Below are 22,186 nucleotides of genomic sequence, written 5' to 3'. Positions count from 1 at the left end.
CAGGTTGTTCTCAACTTACGACTACAATTGGGACCTGAATTCCCGCTGCTAAGCAAGCTGATTGTTAAGTGAGCCGCACCCGATTTTACGACCTTTTTTGCAATGGTTGTTAAGCGAATCACTGTAATTGTTAAGTGAATTCAGTTTCTCTCATTAACTTTACTTCTTGGAAGCAGGCTGGGCAAGTTGCAGGTGGCAATCACGTGACCCTGGGATGCTACCTCCAACATAAATGCATGTCAGTTGCCGTGGGAATTCCGATCACATGTCACTGTAGAAGCTACAATGATTGTAGGTGTGAAAAATAGCCGTAAGTCTCTTTTTTAAAAGAATAGAACAACAGAGTTGGAAGGGACCTTGGAGGTCTTCTAGACCAACCCCCTGCTCAGGCAGGCAACCTTATACCATGTCAGACAAATGGTTGTCCAATCGCTTCTTAAAAACTTCCAGTGTTGGAGCATTCACAACTTCTGGAGGCAAGTCGTTCCACTGATTAATTGTTCTAACTGCCAGGAAATTTCTCCTTAGTTCTAGGTTGCTTCTCTCCTTGATTCGTTTCCATTCCTTGCTTCTTGTCTTGCCCTTTTCAGTGCCATCGTTACTAAATGGATGGCTATAAGCAGGTAGTCCTCAACTTACAACCACAACTGAGCGCAAAATTGATGTTGTTAAAGTGAGACATTTGATAAGTGAGTTTGCTCCATTTTACGACTTTTCTCACCACCTTTGTGAAGTGAATCACTGCAGTTCTCAAATTAGTAAGACGGATTTTTTAAGTGAATCCGGTTTCCCCATCGACTTTGCTTGTCCAAGGCACTGTAGTTTAGTTTACTTGTACAAGGAAATTAAATGCCATCTTCAGTGTACTGAAAAAAATAAAACACAAACATCACAACTGTCATAAATGTGAGTCAATTGTCAAGCATCCAAATGTGAGTCAGGCAGACTTAACAAATGGACCGTTGTAAGTCGAGGACAACCTGTTTATTCAAGATTTTTCACTTTACAGGAAAAATCTTTCTTTTGAGACCCAGCAGCAGAATTTCTGGTTCAGAGACAGACGAACCCCTCTTGTCTGATGCTTCTCAGAATTTTGCCTTCATCTCTTAACCTGTATCCAACCTGTAATTCTCTTTTTCTTTTTGCTTTTTCCTACCTGCCAGATGGGAAAGGGTTCCTTCAAGTATGCCTGGGTGCTGGACAAATTGAAAGCTGAACGCGAGCGAGGCATCACCATTGACATTTCCCTGTGGAAGTTCGAGACCACCAAGTATTACATCACCATCATTGATGCTCCAGGCCATAGAGATTTCATCAAGAACATGATCACGGGGACTTCACAGGTGAGAAGTCGGCAGCAGGGAGCTTCGCTAGGCGGGATCAGCTCCTGAACTCCGCTTTTCCCAATCTGGCATTCTCCAGTTGGCTGAGCCTCTGAGTCTGGGGGATTTTGGAAGCTGGAGGGCAGTGGATTGGGGAAGGGGGCCACAGCATTCTGTATGGGAGTGCACCGATGCCGTACTACCAATTCAGGAAGCACCACCTTACTTCTGCCTCCACGGATAATGAGGGGGCCTTGGTGCTCCCTGAGCTTCGTTGTTTTCATGTAGACGTCTCATTACCCAACTAAGTAACATTATCAGTGCTAGAAGGGAGTAGGGTTGTGGGGTGAAGAGGAGAAAGAAAAGATGGAGGAGGAGGAAGACCACTGTGGAGGTCTTTGGTGGTCTCTGAGCTTGGTTGTTTTCTTGCAAACATTTCATTACCCAACTAGGTAAAATCATCAGTGCTAGAAGGGAATGAGGGAGGAGGAGAGGAGAGGAAGAGGAGGCGGAAGAGGACTGAGGGGTCCTTTGTGCTCTCTGAGCTTGGTTGTTTTCTTGCAGATGTTTCATTACCCAACTAGGTAACATCATTGGTGCTAGAAGGGAGTTGGATTTGCAGAGTGGAGGAGGAAGAGGATGGTAGTCCGGTCCTTGGTACTGTTTGAGATTAGTTCATTTTCTTGCAGGCATTTTATTACCCAACTAAGTAACACTATCAATGCTAGAAGGGAGTGGGATTTGTGGAAAGGAAGAGGAAGAAGATGATGATAGTGTGGTCCTTAGTGCTCTCTGAGCTTGGTTGTTTCCTTGCAGATGTTTCATTACCCCAACTTGGCAGCGTCATCAGTGCTAGCCTGCTAGCATTGATAATGCCTACCTTATAATCTTGATTGGCAGTTACCCAGAGCCATGGATTTTTGAGCCAATGACATCCATCCCTTAGCTTGATCCTATCCTGGGGACATAATCATAGGGCCAGAGCAAGCGGCATAGATCGCTGGCAAGGTTCTCTTCCAATTTACCCTTGCCTCAGTTCCTTCTTGCTTGCATGGGTCACATTTCAAGATTTCTGTGTGTTTCGCAATACATGGCAGGAGTGAAAGCCAGCAGGTTCTTGACAGGTTCTGGAGAACCGGTAGCGGAAATTTTGAGTAGTTCAGAGAACTGGCAAATGCCACCTCTGGCTGGTCCCAGAGTGGGGTGGGAATGGAGATTTCGCAATATCCTTCCCCCAGAAGTGAGGTGGGAATGGGGGTTTTGCAGTATCCTTCCCCTGCCACACCCACCAAGCCACGCCGACAGAACAGATAGTAAAAAAAATTGAATTTCACAACTGCATGGAGAGAATCCTTCTAGGAGCAGCTGTTTGTCCTGGGGTTAACAAGAGCCCTTGTCTCCTTAACAGAATAACAGAGCCGAATGGGACCTCGGAGATCTTCTAGTCCCACCCCACTGTTCAAGCAGGAGACCTTACACCATTTCAGACAAATGGCTGTGTAGTCTCTTTTTAAAAGCCTCCAGTAATGGAGCACTCACAACTTCTGGAACCAAGTTGTTGTTGAGTGCTCTACTTGTCTACTGCTTGTAGACAAGGCCCTATCCTGCTGGGTTGTATTAGGGGTTCCATGACAACATGCAAACTTGGTTTTCTGTACAGATAGTCTTCGACTTAACAACCAAAATTAAGCCCAAAATTTCTGTTGCTAAGTGAGACAGTTGTTAAGCGAGCGCTGGCTAATTTTACAACCTTTCTTGCCAATGATCTTCGGTGAATTCCTACAGCTGTTAAAGCAGTAAAACGGTTGTTAAGTGAACCTGGTTTCCCCCCATAGACGTTGCTTGTCAGAAGGTCACATGATCCCGGGGACACTACAACCCAGGGGTGAAATCCAGCAGGTTCTGACAGGTTCTGGAGAACCGGTAGCGGAAATTTGGAGCAGTTCAGAGAACTGGCAAATACCACCTCTGGCTGGCCCCAGAGTGGGTTGGGAATGGAGATTTTGCAATATCTTTCCCCCAGGAGTGGAGAGGGAATGGGGATTTTGTAGTATCCTTCTGCCACGCCCACCAAACCACGCCCACAGAACCAGTAGTAAAAAAATTTGGATGCTGCAACCGTCATAAATACATGCCAGTTGCCAAGCGTCTGAATTTTCATCATGTAACCGGTTGCATGTTGGTTACATGATGTGCCGTGGTAACTTTGTTGTAAGTTGAGGATTGCCTGTTTTGGGTATTGTGTAGACGACAGCTTACGAACTTGATTTTCTGTATTTTGGCAAACCACGGAGCCCTTCGTAGCAGTGGTGGGTGGAATTCAATTTTTTTACTACCAGTTCTATGGGCATGGCAGGGGAAGGATATTGCAAAATATCCATTCCCTCCCCACTCTGGGGGAAGGATAATGCAAAATCCCCATTCCCTCCCCACTGGGGCCAGCAGCCAGTTCTCTGAACTACTCAAAATTTCTGCAACCGGTTCTCCAGAACCTGTCAAAACCTGCTGAATAGCACTCCTGCCTTATAGGCCTTGAAAATCCTTACAGATATGTTTCAAGCATGTCTAAATTTCTTCCCAGGAATTCAAAGGGTGGTTACTCCAATAGCTCATCTCCTATTCATAGAATCCAGGGGACAAGTGGGATTTTAGGTATCAATCCATTATTTTTAGAATTCATTGAGTTACACGAGAAAGGCAGGATTGGTTGAGAAGCACCTCGGGTGAACCATTGAGAGAGAAAGCTCACAAAATGGCTGTGTTCTGCGCCATTTTTTTTTTTTTTTTGGCCAAGGCATTGAAAACACGTTGGCATCCTGAATGTGTACATTTTCCCCCCCAATAATTGCTGTGGAAAATGTCGATATTATTCCTACAATATTTACATTACAGGTAGTCCTCGCCTTAACTACAGTTCATTTAGTAACCGTTCAAAGTTACAGCAGCACTGAAAAAAGTGATTTACGACCGTTGTTCACACTTATGACCATGGTCACGTGATCCAAATTCTGATGCGTGGCAACTGGCTCGTATTTGTGACGGTTGCAGTGTCATGAGTTTCTTTTTTTGTGACCAAAATCAGTGGAGAAGCCAGATTCACTTAACAACCCTTAAGTTATTAACTTAAGAATTGCTGTTCTTCACTTAACAACTGTTGCAAGAAAAGTCGTAAAATGGGGTACAGTTCAAATGTCTGTAACAAATGTCAAATGTCTGTAACAAATGACATTAGCAAATGTCTCTCTTAACAACAGAAATTTTAGGCTCAATTGTGGTCATAAATCAAGGACTACCTTATATTTTTCCTATCATTGCTGTGGAAAATATCAGCATTATTCCTATTTATATTTCCATTCGTGGACTGGAAAGGAATGTAATATTCTGAAATATTCTGCAACAATATTAAAATATTTAAAATGAATTAAAAAAATCTGTTCAAATAGGACATGGAATGCCAAAATTCAAAGTAGTAGATTTTGAAGTTTGGGGTGTGTGTGTGTGAGTCTTATGGAATTGCTGATAATTAGAAGTAATGAGCACAAATTCTGAGGATTTCAGGTACCTTATTAAAAAAAAGTTTGGTTAAAGTTTGAATTCTCTTGAAGAGAGATGGGTGACAAACTAAGCAAGCAAACTCTCTGAGCCCACAGTTGCTCATTGATAATATTAATCCCCTGAGGTGCTAAAAATTGCTTTTATTTGATTTGCTTATTTCTTATACTGGCTGGGAAGTCTGGATCTTGTAGTTCCAACAAGTTTGTAGGACACTCGGTTACGGAGGACTTCCCTGAAAGGTTCCTGAGCTGTAATGTTTTAAAACCATTCCTCCACCCACCCCACCCCAAATGGACTTTGTTCTCACAACCCTCTGAACTAAGTTATGGGAAAGTTCAGTGTGTTGTATGAATATACAGAGCAGTGGTGGGATTCAGCCGGTTCGGGAGAACCGGTAGTTAAATTGCTGGCTGGTCCCGCCTCTTCCTCCCACGTGCCTCATTTTGGCTCCCAGGTAAGTGCAGGGAGGCCTCCTAGGCCACGCCCACCAAGCCACGCCCTCAGAACTAGTAGTAAAACGTTTTTAATCGCACCATTGATATAGAGCCCACCAACAAGGAAGGAGTTTTGACTTCAAATAGCTTGTGATGGTTTGGACAAAACCTAAGTTCCTTCACAACTGGCAGAAGAAGATGGAGGATGAGTTAACCGGGTCTTTTTCAACCTTGGCCACTTTAAAATAGATGTATTTCAACTCCCAGGATTCCCTAGCCAGCCCTGCTGGCAAGGGGAATTCTGGGAGTTGACGTCCGCCCATCTTAAAGCAGCCAAGGTTGGAAAAGCACTGAGTTAAGCCTTCCATTTACCAGCTGTGGATACAAATACAAAGTCCTAGAGTGGCCCCAAGAAACAGGAGGACTAGCTTCATTCTCTTTTATTCTCTCCCCTTTGCACCCGGATAGCCAAGGTTGAGCCTGGGAAGGAAAAGAGGGCTCTCTGCAGCGGTGACATCTCCAGTTGGGCCCTTGTAGATATTTAAATATATTTTGGATGGATTTTATAGTTAGAGCTTTCATTACAGGGGCTGGGAAGATCTTGAAAAGGGATCAGTTGACCAGGTCATCCATGATTCTTTGCTACCAGAACAAGGGCATTTGCATTAGGGACAAGGCTAACTGGGGAAGCGAGATCCCCTGGCCATGTCACACTCTGGGGAATCTTAGAGCTGTGCTTGTGTTGTATGTTACAGGTCTTATGTCTGCCTTGTATGCAGCTTTATTCCTCTCTAGCATTCCTCTCCATTGTTCTGTGATGCATTTCCTGCCAGTCTAGGATTTACTCCTATCTGCACTTCCTGTTCCTGTTATATGTATACTTTTACAATGTAGTATGTTAATATGAAAAGGGGAAGATGTTGCAGGTGTTATGTCTGCCTTGTATGCAGAGCTTTATTCCTCTCTAACATCTCCATTGTTTTGTCATGCATTTCCTGACACTCTAGGATTTACTTCTTATCTGCTCCTGTGAGGCACTTCCTGTTCCTGTATGTATATATACATACATACATGTATGTATATATATGTATGTGTATATATATATATATATGTATGTATGTATATGAATGAATATATATGTTTTCGTAGGTTTTCACGGGTATATGTATGCAGGTTTTGGTATGTTCGGGTCTTTTCCCGTGTAAGATTGAAAGTATTTAGGCAACGTTTCGATGAGATCTCACTCATCATCTTCAGGCTGGAATTTTGTTGGCTTTGTTCTTATGTGAGCAAAGTGTGGATTTTAACTGCTGTTTCTCTATAAATACTGGTGGGAGGGGGTGTTTTTTGAATTGCTGGCCTAGCTATTGCAAGCTGATTGGTTGGCTGTGTTGCTACATATTGATTGGTTAATGGAGTTTTTTGAATTGCTGGCCTAGCTGCTGCAAGCTGATTGGTTGGCTGTGTTGCTAATTGGTTAATGGGGTTGATGTTTGTGTGGGAAGTAGCATTTTGGAAGTAGCATCAACACATAACAGGACCTCGAACTCGGAACCAGACCAGGGCCCAAAATTGCACCCCCATCCAATCAGAGCACAGCCAACCCCACCATCCAATCAGAACACAGCCAAGCTCCCAACCAATCAGTTCAAACCCCCACTAGCAATTAAAAGGAAGAAACAGCTACGATCACACATTGCTTCTAGAAGCACGAAGATGATAACACCAGCCTGAAGATGACGAATGAGACTTCGTCGAAACGTCGCCAAGACACTTCCAATTTTACGCGGGAGAAAACCCGAATAACCAAAGACCTACATACACACACACATTCATTTTCAGTGATAGTTTGTATAGCATTTTTATTAAACTACATGAAACATTGTCTTCTGGCAAATTGACTTCACCCCTCACTCCATCTCCCCCTCCTCCCGCCCGCAGGCTGACTGTGCTGTCCTGATCGTAGCTGCCGGCGTAGGGGAATTCGAAGCGGGCATCTCCAAAAACGGGCAGACCCGTGAACACGCCTTGCTGGCCTACACGTTGGGCGTCAAGCAGCTCATTGTCGGCATCAACAAGATGGACTCCACGGAGCCGCCCTACAGCGAGAAGCGGTACGATGAGATTGTCAAGGAAGTCAGCGCCTACATCAAGAAGATCGGCTACAACCCGGCCACTGTCCCCTTCGTTCCCATCTCTGGCTGGCACGGCGATAACATGCTGGAACCGTCTCCCAATGTAAGTTTTTTTTTGAGGGGGGGGCAACTCAGAGAGGGAGCTCCCATTTTTGAGTTTGTTTTGGGGCTTGGCTACATCGGGATGGTTACCTGTAAGAATTTTTTTAAATTAAAGGTGGCCTTAGAAAGATTGCAGTCTTTGCTTTTCAGAGTCTTGCTTGGTCTCAGAATAACAGAGTTGGAAGGGACTTTGTAGGGCATCTAGTCCAACCCTCTACCCGAGCAGGAAATCCTACACATGTGATGGCGAACCTATGGCACGTGTGTCACAGGTGGTACGTGTAGCCATATCAGTGGGCACACGAGCTCAGCTCTGGCCTGATTTTCAGGCCTTCTGGGCCCACTAGAAGTAGGAAAATAGGCTGTTTCCTATCTCTGGAGGGCCTAAGTGGTGGTGGGGAAGGCCTGTTTTTCTCTTCCCAGCCTCCAGAGACTCATAGAGGGGCTCTGGAGCGAGGTGAGAGAGAAAAACAAGCCTACCGGGCCATCACATGCCAGGAGCGGGGGGGATGGGGGATCGTGGCGGTGGGGCACATAGAATTATGGGTGTAGGCACGCACACACAAGATCCCCATCCCCACCCCCGCCTCCTGGCACACGATGGCAAAAAGGTTAGCCATCTCTGCCCTACCACCATTTCTGACAGATGGCAGTCCAGTCTCTTCTTGAAAGCTTCCATTGATGATGAAGCTCCCACAACTTCTGAAGGCAACTTCTGTTCCCTTGACTGTCTCTCAAGTCTTTTCTTTGAATGGGGAAATACATTGGCACTTCAGGCAGCTCAATAATTCTAGAGCGACATGAGTGCAAATATTCTTCACCCCCTTTAGTGGAAAAGAGAGCCAGTTCGATATAGTGGTTAAGGTGCTGGCCTAGAAGCCAGGTGCTGAGAGTTTTAGTTCAGCCTTAGGCATGAAAGTTGGCTGGGTCCCTTTGGCCCAATCACCAATATATGTTCTAGTCCCACCTCAGCCATGAAAGATGGCTAGATCACTTTGAGTCAATCACCAGGAAACGGTGAGTTCTAGTTCCTCTTCAAGCATGAAAGATGGCTAGGTGACTTTGGGCCAATCACCAGGAAACTGTTCTGTCCTCCTTCGCCTCCGTCCGAGTAATGGCTTAATTAGCTGGCACTATCAGCTCTGGCAGCAGAATAGCCAGCATCTGCCAAGAGCCTCCGTTATCTTACACGACGCTGGTGAGTCACCCAGAAACAAACTTCAGCTCTTAATCAGTGGATTTGCCTGTTACAAAGAGACACAACAGCTCTCACTGCCTTTTATATCCTGTGGGGTGTGGCTCAATGACTTAACACTTCCTGGGCCTGCCCCACCCTTGCTTCTGTTGTTCCCTCCTCCCTCCCATCCTTGCTCCTGTTGTTCCCTGCCTACGAAACCTAGGGTCCAGCCAGGCCTGATTGCCATCAGCTGGGTCTGAAGGCGTGGCCTGGGGGGGAAGAGTCAGGGGACGGAGACCTCGTTATCTCTTCCACCTGGCCTGCCTCTGGCTCCTGGAGCTGAGCCAGGGAAGCCAGTGCTCCCGAGGTAAATCCTGATAGCTCTTCCCCCTCACTGTCCAAGTCACTTTCTGGCAGCAGGGCCGGCTTGCGGGGCGCAGACACAACAGAAACTGTGAGTTGTAGTCCCACCTCGGGCATGAAAGCTGGCTGGGTGACTTTGGACCAATCACCAGGAGATGGTGAGTTACAGTTTCACTTGAGGTATGAAATCCTGTTGGGTGACTGGGCCAGTTCCTCTCTTTCAGCCCAACCCACCTCCCAAAGTTGTTGTTGTGGGGAAAATAGGAGGAAGGATTATCAGATACATTATGCTGTCAGCGTTCGCGAAAACCCCAACTCCAATTAAAACCTCCGAGACAGGCATTTTCTCAAAAGTTCCATTTATTAGAGTAGGTATACTGGCACATCTGGGAAAACCCGAATCTGAAAATTCTGGGTTTTCCCTCAGTAAATCAAAATCCCCAAATCCATCCCCTCACTCCTCAGTCCATCACATGGTCCAGTGCCCCATCCGTCTCATCTTGGATATCACTCCAACCACTCCTTCTCCAGATGCAGGACTGTCATGACTTTGACCGAAAAGAAAAGATGCTATTTTGTCTAACTACATTCCCTCTACTAAATCCCCCCCTCCTACTTTCCTACGCACGAGAAGTGGCAGCACGGAAGCTTCCGGGGCTAATATGGCTTCCAAAGCTGCTTTGAGTTAGCTATAAAGTAATAAAGGTGGGAGAAAAATCTAATAAATGATCAAATAAATGGGTTTAAAACAAGTGTTTATGATTTTCTTAAAAGCTTCCAGAAAGGGGCTTGAAAAAGAGATTCCTTCAGTATGAGAGGAAAAAACCCCTCATCTGTTTTTTTAAAAAAATGATTTGCACCAGTTTAGCAGCCTTGAAGAAAGGGAATTCAAGAGGCGTGTTCTTAGACCGTTTGTGGCAACATAATGACTCCAGGCTAATTCCTCTCTTGACTCCGCCCTCAGGCTCTGCTTGTCCGTCTCCTATAGAAATTCCTGGCAGCTTAGCATTCAGCCAAGTCAGCCATCAAGAGACTCCTAGACATAAGCACCATTTACACCCCATTTACACTAAAAAGGCTAAGAAGAAAACAAAGGAATACATCCTCTACATCAGCCAGCACCCAGATAAGCAGGGATTAACTCCAAGACAAACAGTCAAGCAGAAAATAATACCCTAATCGAGGAGAAGGTGAAATAGTATATAGCAGTGTAGGATCTCCTGCTTGAGCAGGGGGCTGGACTAGAAGACCTCCAAGGCCCCTTCCAACTAGATTCTAATTCTGATTCTGAAAACCCCACCCCACGAACACTGGTAGGGCAATCCACTGTATATAAACAAGGAGCAAACAATACACACGCTCGCAATAATGTTGTTTCTTTTCCCTACTTCATATTATTTTGCGTTCATTTGTCTCCCTTCTTTTAAAAGTTTCAATATCAGTTATGTACATGTGAATAAAAAGAAAGTGATGACTTTCCTCTGTGTGCCCGCATGGGTTATTTGGATTGTACAGCGGGGCCCCTCTCAAAATCTTTGCCGTTTTGTCGCTTAGATGCCTTGGTTCAAAGGATGGAAAGTGGAACGCAAAGAAGGCAATGCCAGCGGGGTCTCTCTCTTGGAGGCTCTGGATACAATCCTGCCCCCCACTCGCCCTACCGATAAACCTCTACGCCTGCCTCTTCAAGACGTCTACAAAATTGGAGGTGAGGTGAAGATCTGGGGGAAAGCCAGTCCTTGGCTGGTCCTGTGGCTGAAGTTTTACATTTCTGTATGCTGCACCTATAGTGCAGGGGTCGGCAACCCATGGCTCTGGAGCCGCATGTGGCTCTTTCATCCCTCTGCTGCGACTGCCTGTCGCTCAAAATATGCATCACAACCGCCAATGTGTAATTTATTTATTTATTTATTCGCATTTTTATACCGCCCTATCTCCCAAGGGACTCAGGGCGGTTTACAGCCTGATAAAAAACATAGAAATAGATACAGAATAAAACATCAATTAAAAAAACTTATTAAATAAGGCCGAATATTTAAAATAGCAATAAAAATAATAAAACCCCAATTAAAACCAAATTTAAAATTCTAGTCCAGTCCTGCGCAAATAAACAGCTGTGTCTTAAGCTCGCGGCGAAAGGTTCGAAGGTCAGGAAGTTGGCGAAGTCCTGGGGGAAGTTTGTTATACCCGCCGGCCTGCGATTTATTGAGCTTTTCGACCCCCGGTAGGCCAACCATGGATAAATCTAAGAAAAGAAAAGTTTCAGAAGAAAACAGAACGTTTAATTCAACTACATGTGCTAGTTCTGTGGCCTCTCAGGAAATAGTCAGGCACGGGAAGGGTTTTGTGGCTCACGGTATTTTCTTTTCTATGGGAAACAGGTCCAAATGGCTCTTTGAGTGTTTAAGGTTGCCGACCCCTATTTTGGAGACTCCGTGCTCCTTGATGGTGGTTGTATTGATCTGGTCCTCTTTCTGGCCGTTCACAGGTATCGGGACCGTCCCCGTGGGCCGTGTGGAGACAGGGATCCTCAGGCCTGGCATGGTGGTCACCTTTGCCCCCGTGAACATTACCACCGAGGTAAAGTCGGTTGAGATGCACCACGAGGCCTTGAGCGAAGCTCTGCCAGGAGACAACGTTGGCTTCAACGTCAAGAACGTGTCCGTGAAGGACATCCGCCGGGGCAACGTCTGCGGAGACAGCAAATCGGACCCGCCTCAGGAAGCGGCCCAGTTCACTTCTCAGGTGAGCAGAGGGTGCCCATTTTGAAGAGCTGTGTCATCGGATCCTAACTGTCTGGAGCAAGCAACCGGAGCCATTTCTGGATAGCAAAAGTCAGTTAACTTTATTGTCTAGCACCTGTGTTACAAGAATCTCCCCAGACTGCTTGCCTGGGAATGTCTCAGATAAGGATTCATGGCTCTTGGGGAAAGTCAAACTTACAGTAGTGGCCAAAAATGTGGAAACCTTTTTGGAAAAGTGTATTTTCTAAAACTAGCTAGTAACACCACCTTTTGGGGGGAGTAGTACCATAAAATTATATATCAATGGAAAGATAATTTAATCAAGAATGCAATGCAATAACTTTTATGAAGAATTTGCTATTAGAATAGCAGTTACAGTATAAAGAAGAAAAGTGAAACACATAGAAAAAAATAAGATATACAAAAATTACCACCATAGAAAAAATGAGATATAAAAAAATGAGATATAAAAAAATTATCACCATGTCAGTTAATAGTTGGGTAACCTTTAGCATGAATTACGGCCTTACAATGTCTTCCCATGGAGGGAACCAAGTCTTTTAGTTCTGCAGCTGTTCTAATGTGAAACCAAGATTGAATGATTGCTTCTATTAACTGGGTTTTATTGCTGGGTCGCTTCTAACTAACAAGTTTCTTTAGTCGGCTCCATAGATTTTCCATTTGGTGAAGGTCTCGGCTATTCCCAGGCCATTCCAGCAGCGGAGTAGGATTATCTTGAAACTCCAAAAAAAAAAAAAAAGTGTTATTAACCATCAAACCTCAAAAATACACTTTTCCCAAAAGGTTTCCACAATTTTGGCCACTACTGTATGTCCCTTGTGGCTATACAAGGATTCCAAGCTAGGCCCTCACTTGATCCCTCCTTCCAGCCTAGCTGGCAGTTTCCCACGACTAATTTTGGGGGCTATATTTGTATTCCACAGGGGCAAATACTGACCATCCTCTTACGATGTGTTTAGCCAAATCAGGTACATGTAGACCTTGACTCTCAACCACAATAGGGACTGGAATTTTGCAACCATTTTGATGTGGTTGCAAATCAAGCCGCCATGTGACATGACCCAGTTTTGCAACCACGTTTACGATGGTCATAAAGCGAACCGTGATTGTTAAGCAAATAATGCGGTTGTTAAACAAAGCCATGATTTGCCATGGTCTTTTTTTTAATTTTATTTTACAACACCAGAAATACATTTTGGCAAATTTATAAATCACATTCACGTGACTGCAGGATGCTGCAAACGGCCATAAATACGGGCTGGGTGACAAAAGCTGGCATATTTTTCAACATCTTCATCAATGACTTGGACGAGGGGATAGATGGGGAACTCATCAAATTTGCAGATAACACCAAGCTGGCAGGAATAGCCAACACTCCAGAAGATAGGCTCAAGATACAGAAAGATCTTGACAGACTTGAACATTGGATGCTATCTAACAAAATGAAATTCAACAGTGAAAAAAGTAAGGTTCTACATTTAGGCAAAAAAAACCAAAATGCACAGGTACCGTATATGTGGTACCTTGCTCAATAGTAGGAACTGTGAGAGGGATCTTGGAGTCCTAGTGGATAACCATTTAGATATGAGCCAGCAGTGTGCAGCAGCTGCTAAAAAAGCCAACACAGTTCTGGGCTGCATAAACAGAGGGATAGAATCAAGATCACGTGAAGTGTTAGTGCCACTTTATAATGCCTTGGTAAGGCCACACTTGGAATATTGCATCCAGTTTTGGTCGCCACGATGTAAAAAAGATGTTGAGACTCTAGAAAGAGTGCAGAGAAGAGCAACAAAGATGATTAGGGGACTGGAGGCTAAAACATATGAAGAACGGTTGCAGGAACTGGGTATGCCTAGTTTAATGAAAAGAAGGACTAGGGGAGACATGATAGCTGTGTTCCAATATCTCAGGGGTTGCCACAAAGAAGAGGGAGTCAGGCTGTTCTCCAAAGCACCTGAGAGTAGAACAAGAAGCAATGGGTGGAAACTGATCAAAGAAAGAAGCAACTTAGAACTAAGGAGAAATTTCCTGACAGTTAGAACAATTAATAAGCGGAACGACTTGCCTGCAGAAGTTGTGAATGCTCCTACATTGGAAATTTTTAAGAAAAAGTTGGATAACCATCTGACTGAGATGGTGTAGGGTTTCCTGCCTGGGCAGGGGGTTGGACTAGAAGGCCTCCAAGATCCCTTCCAACTCTGTTGTTATATTATATTATATTAAAAGTGCGGTCACATGACTGGGGAAACTATTGGAACTTCGGAATCAAGTCATTAGAACATTTGGGGGGGTTGTCCATTGCAACTTTGAACATAAACGTCTGTAGAGATTCTCAGCCATCCAGGTTATGGTTGGCAGCTGGACTTTATGGGTTTTTTTTTTCTTTTGAAGACGTTTCGCTTCTCATCCAAGAAGCTTCTTCAGCTCCGACTGGATGGTGGGGAACGGAAGGATTTATATTCCTTGCAGACAGCTGGTCATTTGCATCCTTTTTGAGGGTCATTGAAGCACTTGGAGGTTTATCTATGTCACCACTCAGGTGACTCTGAAGACACAGATAAACTTCCAGGTGGCCTCAGCAAACACCGGTCACCAACTGGTGGTCCGTGGACCATTGATGGTCCATGAGAAAATTTTGGTGGTCCCCAGAAAAATTATTTGCATTTTTAATATTGCACTAAATCAGGGGTCCTCAAACTACGGCCCCTGGACTGGATACATGCAATGGATGTTTATGTTGCTGCAGAGAGTCTCCCCCTTTTTGTGAGGGTCAGAGGGGGGCAGAAATTCTGCCTCAGGGGCTGCTTCAGCCTCCTGGTGTGGGGCTTTGGGCAAAGGCTGGAGGGAAGCGCCGTTGGTAGTGAAGAGCTGGTGGGCCTTGTTCCAGTGGGACCGCATCATGGTCTGGAACTGGCTGACCATCTCAGCCCCCTGAGCCTCCAGGTGCCGGTACCTGGCCTTGCACTCTTGCAGGTCTTCCCTCTGCTTGGAAAGCCTATGATCCTAGTTCTCAGTGAGGTGCTTCTGCTGAGTCTCCTTCTCGGTCAGATGCAATTTGCATTGAGCCAGCTGTTTTGCCAACTCTTTCTCATGGTGAATGCTAAGCTCCAACAGCTGCTTCCTGTAGGGGCACTAAGGAGCCTGGCAGGCAGGCGAGGAGGGGCTGGGAGGGGAGGGGTGAATAGAAGCCGGCAAGGTGCCCCCATGAGTGACATTGAGTTGACCACCACGGCGCCCATCCAGCCACATGACCACCTAGCCACGCCCACCCAGCCGGTCGTTAGGCAGATCATATTAATGGTCCCTGAGATTTAAAATTACGAATTTAGTGGTCCCTGAGGTCCGAAACGTTGGTGACCCCTGCTCTAAAAGGATGCAAATGACCAGCTGGCCGCAAGGAGTATCAATCCTTCCATTCCTCTACGTCCAGTCAGAGCTGAAGAAGCTTCTTGGATGAGAGGCGAAATGTCTTCAAAAGACAAAAACAAAAAACCAAGGAATTCCAGTTGCCTCCTGAAAAAGCACCTTTGGGACAACTTTGAATGTAATTTTTTTCCAGCAAAAACAAACCAGAGCAGGGGTCTCCAACCTTGGAAACTTTAAGACTTGTGGACTTCAACTCCCAGAATCCCTCAGCCAGCAAAGCTGGCTGAGGAATTCTAGGAGTTGAGGCCCACAAGTCTTAGAATTACTAAGGTTGGAGACCCCTGAACCGGAGGATTTAGGCATTTAAAACGTATCCTTGCAGACATGGCTGGCTGAGGAATTCTTGGAGTCAAAGTCCATCAACACGTCTTAAAAATGGCCAAGGTTGAGAAACAATGGCAGACCAACGTATTCACAATGAAAAACACAAAATGGAACACCGCAAATGAAGGACCAAAAAATAAAATAAAAATCCAAGAATGCAGGAGAATACAATCATTTTAGCATTTCACATGACCATGATCCAGGCTAATTTGGTCATTCTTGTTTTTATTATTATTATTTGCCATTTGCAGGTGATCATTTTGAACCACCCTGGACAGATCAGCGCCGGCTATTCGCCCGTCATTGACTGCCACACCGCCCACATTGCTTGCAAATTCGCCGAGCTTAAGGAGAAGATCGACCGACGTTCTGGCAAAAAGCTGGAAGACAATCCCAAATCTTTGAAATCTGGAGACGCTGCGATTGTGGAGATGATCCCTGGCAAACCGATGTGTGTTGAGAGCTTCTCCCAATACCCACCCTTAGGTGAGGCCTTGGCTCTTTCTCTTAATAGCCATAGCACTTAGACTTATATACGACTTCACAGTGCTTCACAGCCCCTCTCTTAAGCGGTTTACAGAGTCAGCCTCTTGCCCCCAACAATCAGGGCTCCTCATTTTACCCACCTCGGAAGGATGGAAGGCTAGTCCACCTTTAGCCAGTCAGGCTCAAACTCCAGACTGGGCAGAGTTTGCCTGCAATATGGAATGGAATAGCAATAACACTAACACTTAGGCTTACATATTGCTTCACAGTGCTTTTACAGCCCTCTTTAAGCGGTTTACATAGTCAGCCTCTTGCCCCCAACAATCTGGGTCATCATTTTATTGACCTCGGAAGGATGGAAGGCTGAGTCAGCCTTCAGCTGGTCGGGATCGAACTCTTGGCAGTGGGCAGAGTTAGCTTGCAATACTATATTCTAACCACTGATAGATAGATAGATAGATAGATAGATAGATAGATAGATAGATAGATAGATAGATAGATAGAGTTAAGATAGATAGGTAAGATAGACAGACAGATAGACAAACAGACAGACAGCAATAGCACTTAGACTTATATAATGTTTCACAGTGCTTTTATAGTCCTCTCTAAGCCATTTACAGGGTCAGCCTCTTGCCCCCAACAGTCTGGGTCCTCATTTTACCCACCTCGGAAGGATGGAAGGCTGAGTCAACCTTGAGCCTGGTGAGATTTGAACTGCCAAATTGCAGGCAGCCGGCAGTCAGCAGAAGTAGCCTACAGGACTGCACTCTAACCACTGCGCCACCACGGTTCTTAATCCTTGTGAATGCAGTTACAAGATACAGCTACTCTTTGACTTACATTTCGATTGCTAAGCAAGACAGTTATTGTGAATTTTGCTCCATTTTATAACCTTTCCTGCCACCCTTGTTAAGTGAATCACTGCAGTTGTTAAGTTAGTAACACGGTTGTTAAGTGGCTTCCCTGCTGATTTTGCTTGTCAGAAGGGGGTCACAGGGCCCCTGGATCACTGCAGCCGTCATAAATACATGCCAGTTGCCAAGCACTTGAATTTTGATCCCGTTGTACTGCAACAGTCATAAGTCTGAAAAAGTTTCATAAGTCCCTTTTTTTCAGTGCTGTTGCAACTTCAAGCGGTCTCTGAACAAACTGTTGTAAGTCCAGGACTACCTGCATTTGATCAACTCTTTCTGCGGAAATCCATACAGGTAGTCCTCGGTTTATGACCATAACGGAGCCTGGAATTTCCATGTCATAAGTTGGGAAACCCCATTTGCCTCTCCCAATTTTACCTTTGTGTGTGTAGTAATCAAGCAAACACATTGGTCATAAAGCAAGTCCACTTGTCCCTATGGGCGTCATAAATCGTGATCCCATGGCTGCGGAATTCTGTAACTGGACGTAAAAGTGAGTTGCCAAGGCCCTGAAATTTCATGTGACAGTGGGTGGGGTGGGGGAACCGCCTTTGGAACCCCATAACCTGGTCCTAAGGACTTTTGAGGGTGTGTGTTATTAATTGGTCGCTAAGTGAGACACTCCTTGTAGGTGCCTAGAAACCTACTTCATTAAATATATCCCAAGATTCTTCTTCTCCAACTTGGTGACCCTGGAGTTGCATTGGTCTCCCTATCCCATTGCTGCCATCACTAGCCAGGTTGTCTGAAGTTGATGGTTGATGGATGGATCATGTGCTATCAGGTCATCTTTGACTCCTAGGGCAGGGGACTCCAACCTTGGCAACTTTAAGTCTTGTGGACTTCAACTCCCAGAGTTCCGTAGCCAGCAAAGCTGGGAATTCTTGGGAGTTGAAGAATCACTTTAACAACGGTGGTGGTTCTCTTAACAACCATGGCAAAAAAAATAAAATAAAAAATGGGGCGCCACTTACTTAGCAACTGTCTTGTTTAGTAATGGAAATTTGGGGCTCAATTGTGGTCGTAAGTCGAGGAATCAAACTTCAAACAGAATCTGGAAAACCTGTCCAAATTGCTATATAAACAAAACCACGGTGGGGTTATTTGAAGTTTCTTTTCTCCTGCTTTCTCAAAGACCCCTCCACTTTTCTGCAAAACTTCCTTTCACGGATCGTCATCTTCCTCTCTTGACTCCCAAGACCAGGTCTGTGTTCCTTTCAGACACACACACACACACACACACACAGAGTGATGATCCTGGGCATGGCTCAAAGGCAACACAGCAGAGAATAAGTGTGAGTCCCTTTATTAGCTCCAACTTTGCCCCCAACGCCCCTTTTACTCTCCAGTCTGGAGAAAAACTCTCCCACAAAACTGTAACAGACGGTAATTAATCCAGCAGGGCAAGCAAGATAAGGAGTTCCAGAAGTGAAGTAGCACGGCAGTAAATCAAACCAGTTGGGAGGATCCCAGGAACTCGGATAAAGCAGTTAACACAAGATGGACTCAGTGTTTGTTCCCGACAACTGACTCTCCCATTTGCCTCTCCTTTAAACTCCATCCCCAGGTGTGCCTTGTGAAGGGAATTGGGGGCCCTTTCCTCCCTCATAAGCCACGCAACCCATGTTGCTCTCTTTTCCGTTCTTCCCTGCGTGCCTTAGGATGAGGAGGGGGTGGACCTTGGTCTTCATGTGACCCCCCCTCTCCCTTGTTCTACCTCTCCCCTGCTGTGCCCAGCCTGAGTTTGCCCTTCCCTAGTTTCCTCCACAGGCAACCGAGCCATATTCCCACTGTCTGCTGTTTGTCTTCCCCCTCAGATTCGGACTCCGACGTGGACATCAGACACACACACACACACACACGGCATGAAACAACCTTGTTTTGAGTGGGGGATGACAACTGAGGGGCTTTTCTAACTCTGCTGCCGTTTTCCAGGTCGCTTCGCCGTACGTGACATGCGGCAGACTGTGGCGGTGGGTGTGATCAAGAACGTGGAGAAGAAGAGCGGCGGGGCTGGCAAGGTCACCAAGTCCGCACAGAAAGCCCAGAAGGCTGGCAAATGAATCGTGGGTACCCCGTGCCTCGCCCAGCACCCATCGACCCGACCCGGATGCTGTCATCTTCCCCCCGAGGCGCATGTCTACACATCCGCTTGTAAAAGTTTGTACGTGAACGACTGGATGCTCACTATTAAGGTCCAGTGGAAGTTCTTTAAAAGGAAAAGCATGTCCCAGCGTTCGTGAGCCTTCGTGTTCAATTTTACCAATAAAACTGGTACAACATCCCACCCTCACGGCCTCTTGGCGTCCTCTTGTATGCCTGTAATGTTGTCTGCGTGGTGGACGGAGAGGTTAACTCTTCTTTTGCTACCGGTTCTTTCTCGGTGGGGGATGGTTGCGTTCACAACCGTCAACTGTCAGGCTGCCTCTGATTATATCTAGGAAAGAAATACACCTTGACTTCATTTGCAAATAAAGAAAAGTACTTTTACTAGATACATCGGGATAGCAGCTGCGTTTAGCGGTGGAAAGTTGAATCTGAGACAAAATATGGCTAACAATTTGTATCACTCTATTTCTCCCTCCCCTTTCCCAAGAGGTCATCAGGTCTGGTCCAATGCCAGCTCCTTCCCGGGGTCCCGTGGTAATCTTCTTCCCCAGGCCTCTGGTTGTCAATCATATCAGGAATGCAATGTCCGTTAGAGTCCGCGCCAAACATTCCTGTTGAATTCAAAATAGCAATCTCCCCTCCCACCTTTAATTATGTCAGACCGACACTCTTAAAGGGCCCTCTCTACTTAACTTGAATCCAATAGCTATGTACATTAGAAATACAATCCCATGCTATCTATAACTAGATATAAGGAGTACAAAGAGATACGAAGGTTGGAGTGGAGGCTGACACAACACCCCTAAGCATCCTTAAAAAAAAAAGGAAGCACTAAGAACACTCACATCCACACTGACAGGGCAAGCCACTTATACATAAGCAGAGAGCAAACCCTTCTAGCACTGATGATGTTACCTAGTTGGGTAATGAAATGTGTGCATAAAAACAGCCAAGCTTAGACTGCACTAGAGACCCCACAATCATCATCTTCCACCTCCTCCTCTTCCTCTTCCTCCTCCTCTCTTCCTCTTCCGTCTCTTCCCCAGCTTGGCACACCCCACTCCCTTCTAGTACTGATGATGTTACCTACTTGGGTAATGAAATTTATGCAAGAAAACAGCCAAGGAGTCTACAGTCCTCCTCCTCCTCCCCCCAGGGTGAAATGCTACCGGTTCGCACCGGTTCGGGAGAATAGATAGTGATAAAAGTTACCGTATTTTCAATGATCAGCTGAGCCACGCAATTTAAACTTAGGTCCTCCAGACCAGGGGTCTCCAAGATGAGCCATGCAATTTAAATTTAGGTCCTCCAGACCAGGGGTCTCCAAGCTTGGCAACTTTAAGACTTGCGGACTTCAACTCTCAGAATTCCTAAAAAAAAAACAAAAAAAACCCCTACCGGTTAATTCAGCTGAATTTAGGTCCTCCATTTTAGGTCCTCCAGACCAGGGGTCTCCAAGCTTGGCAACTTTAAGACTTGCGGACTTCAACTCCCAGAGTTCCTAAAAAAAAACTTTAAGACTTGCGGACTTCAACTCTCAGAGTTCCTAAAAAAAAACAAAACACAACCCCTACCGGTTAATTCAGCTGAATTTAGGTCCTCCATTTTAGGTCCTCCAGACCAGGGGTCTCCAAGCTTGGCAACTTTAAGACTTGCGGACTTCAACTCTCAGAGTTCCTAAAAAAAAAACAAAAAAACCCCCTACCGGTTAATTCAGCTGAATTTAGGTCCTCCATTTTAGGTCCTCCAGACCAGGGGTCTCCAAGCTTGGCAACTTTAAGACTTACGGACTTCAACTCCCAGAGTTCCTAAAAAAAAACTTTAAGACTTGCGGACTTCAACTCCCAGAGTTCCTAAAAAAAAACTTTAAGACTTGCGGACTTCAACTCCCAGAGTTCCTAAAAAAAAACTTTAAGACTTACGGACTTCAACTCCCAGAGTTCCTAAAAAAAAAAACAAAAAAAAACTACCGGTTCATCTGAACTGGTATTTTCAATGATCAGCTGAGCCACGCAATTTAAATTCGCTAGAAAGCAGGAAATCCTGCTTTCTAGCGAATCTAAATTGCGTGACACAGCTGTTCCCTCCCTCGCTGTTCTACTTAACTTCCCAAGCCTCCTTTTTACGCGCGAAGCATACATTTGGTGTGCGCTGTGCATGCGCACGCAGCGTGTGTTTGGCGTGAATTGCAAGTGTGTGCGTGCAGCGTGTGCATGCATGGGCAGTGAACCGGTGGCAAATCGGGGAGGATATCACCACTGCCTCCCCCCACCCCATAACCCGCACTCCCTTCTAGCACTGATGATGTTACCTAGCTGGGTAATGAAACATTTGCAGACAAGCAAACTCAGAGAGTATCAAGGATTCCACAATTCAACCCTGAGCTACAAATATTCTCTTCCATCAGCACCCTTAACATCAGTGCTGGGTTTGCATAATTTTATTTCACTCTTCCTTTGCTAAATTTATACGCCATCCATCTCATTGCCAGAGTGACTGTGGGTGGCTTACACAAAACACATTGAAGGCTAAACTAACCCAGAGTGAGGGTTTGACACCTAGTATTATTCAAGGGAAGTTAGGAGTCCCCTCTTAGTGTCTGCAAGGGGAGAGGTCAAAAAAGTCAAGATGGTGGCTAAAACTGCATGTAAAAAGGGGCAGGACTTCCATCATCTGTTGTTGATTGTCATCTTGACATTTTAGGTCCTCCAGACCAGGGGTCTCCAAGCTTGGCAACTTTAAGACTTGCGGACTTCAACTCCCAGAGTTCCTAAAAAAAAACTTTAAGACTTGCGGACTTCAACTGGCTGAGGAACTCTGGGAGTTGAAGTCCACAAGTCTTAAAGTTGCCAAGCTTGGAGACCCCTGCTCCAGACATCTAGCTCCTCAACTGATTGGTTCCCTATTGGTCAATGCCAACTCCCAGGTACCACCTAGGTTTACTCTAGGACAGGATTCTATAAACTTGGCAAACTTTTAAGACTTGTGGACTTCAACTCCCACAATTCCACGGCTGGCTGTAGAATTCTGGGAGTTGAAGTCCACTAGCCTTAAAAAGTTGCCAAGTTTGGAGACCT

The 22,186-nt window shown here is 45.4% G+C and overlaps 1 protein-coding gene across 1 annotated transcript in view; it reads left to right on the top strand.

Annotated features, from left to right (window-relative positions):
- The window catches only part of EEF1A2 (eukaryotic translation elongation factor 1 alpha 2), a 29,752-nt gene extending 10,465 nt beyond the window's left edge, over positions 1-19,287 (top strand). Inside the window, exons 2-7 of the mRNA XM_058175681.1 lie at positions 1,164-1,343; positions 7,253-7,549; positions 10,643-10,793; positions 11,574-11,830; positions 15,852-16,086; positions 18,936-19,287. Of these exons, the coding sequence (XP_058031664.1) occupies positions 1,164-1,343; positions 7,253-7,549; positions 10,643-10,793; positions 11,574-11,830; positions 15,852-16,086; positions 18,936-19,063 (1,248 nt within the window). The 3' untranslated portion in view covers positions 19,064-19,287. The remainder of the gene's footprint in view (positions 1-1,163; positions 1,344-7,252; positions 7,550-10,642; positions 10,794-11,573; positions 11,831-15,851; positions 16,087-18,935) is intronic.
- Positions 19,288-22,186: the final 2,899 nt, after the last annotated feature.

This window comes from Ahaetulla prasina, chromosome 3 (assembly GCF_028640845.1).
Source record: "Ahaetulla prasina isolate Xishuangbanna chromosome 3, ASM2864084v1, whole genome shotgun sequence".
NCBI classification, from domain to species: domain Eukaryota; kingdom Metazoa; phylum Chordata; class Lepidosauria; order Squamata; family Colubridae; genus Ahaetulla; species Ahaetulla prasina.
The sequence above is the reverse complement of the archived record's forward strand: the minus strand, read 5'-3'. Positions and strand labels throughout refer to the sequence as shown.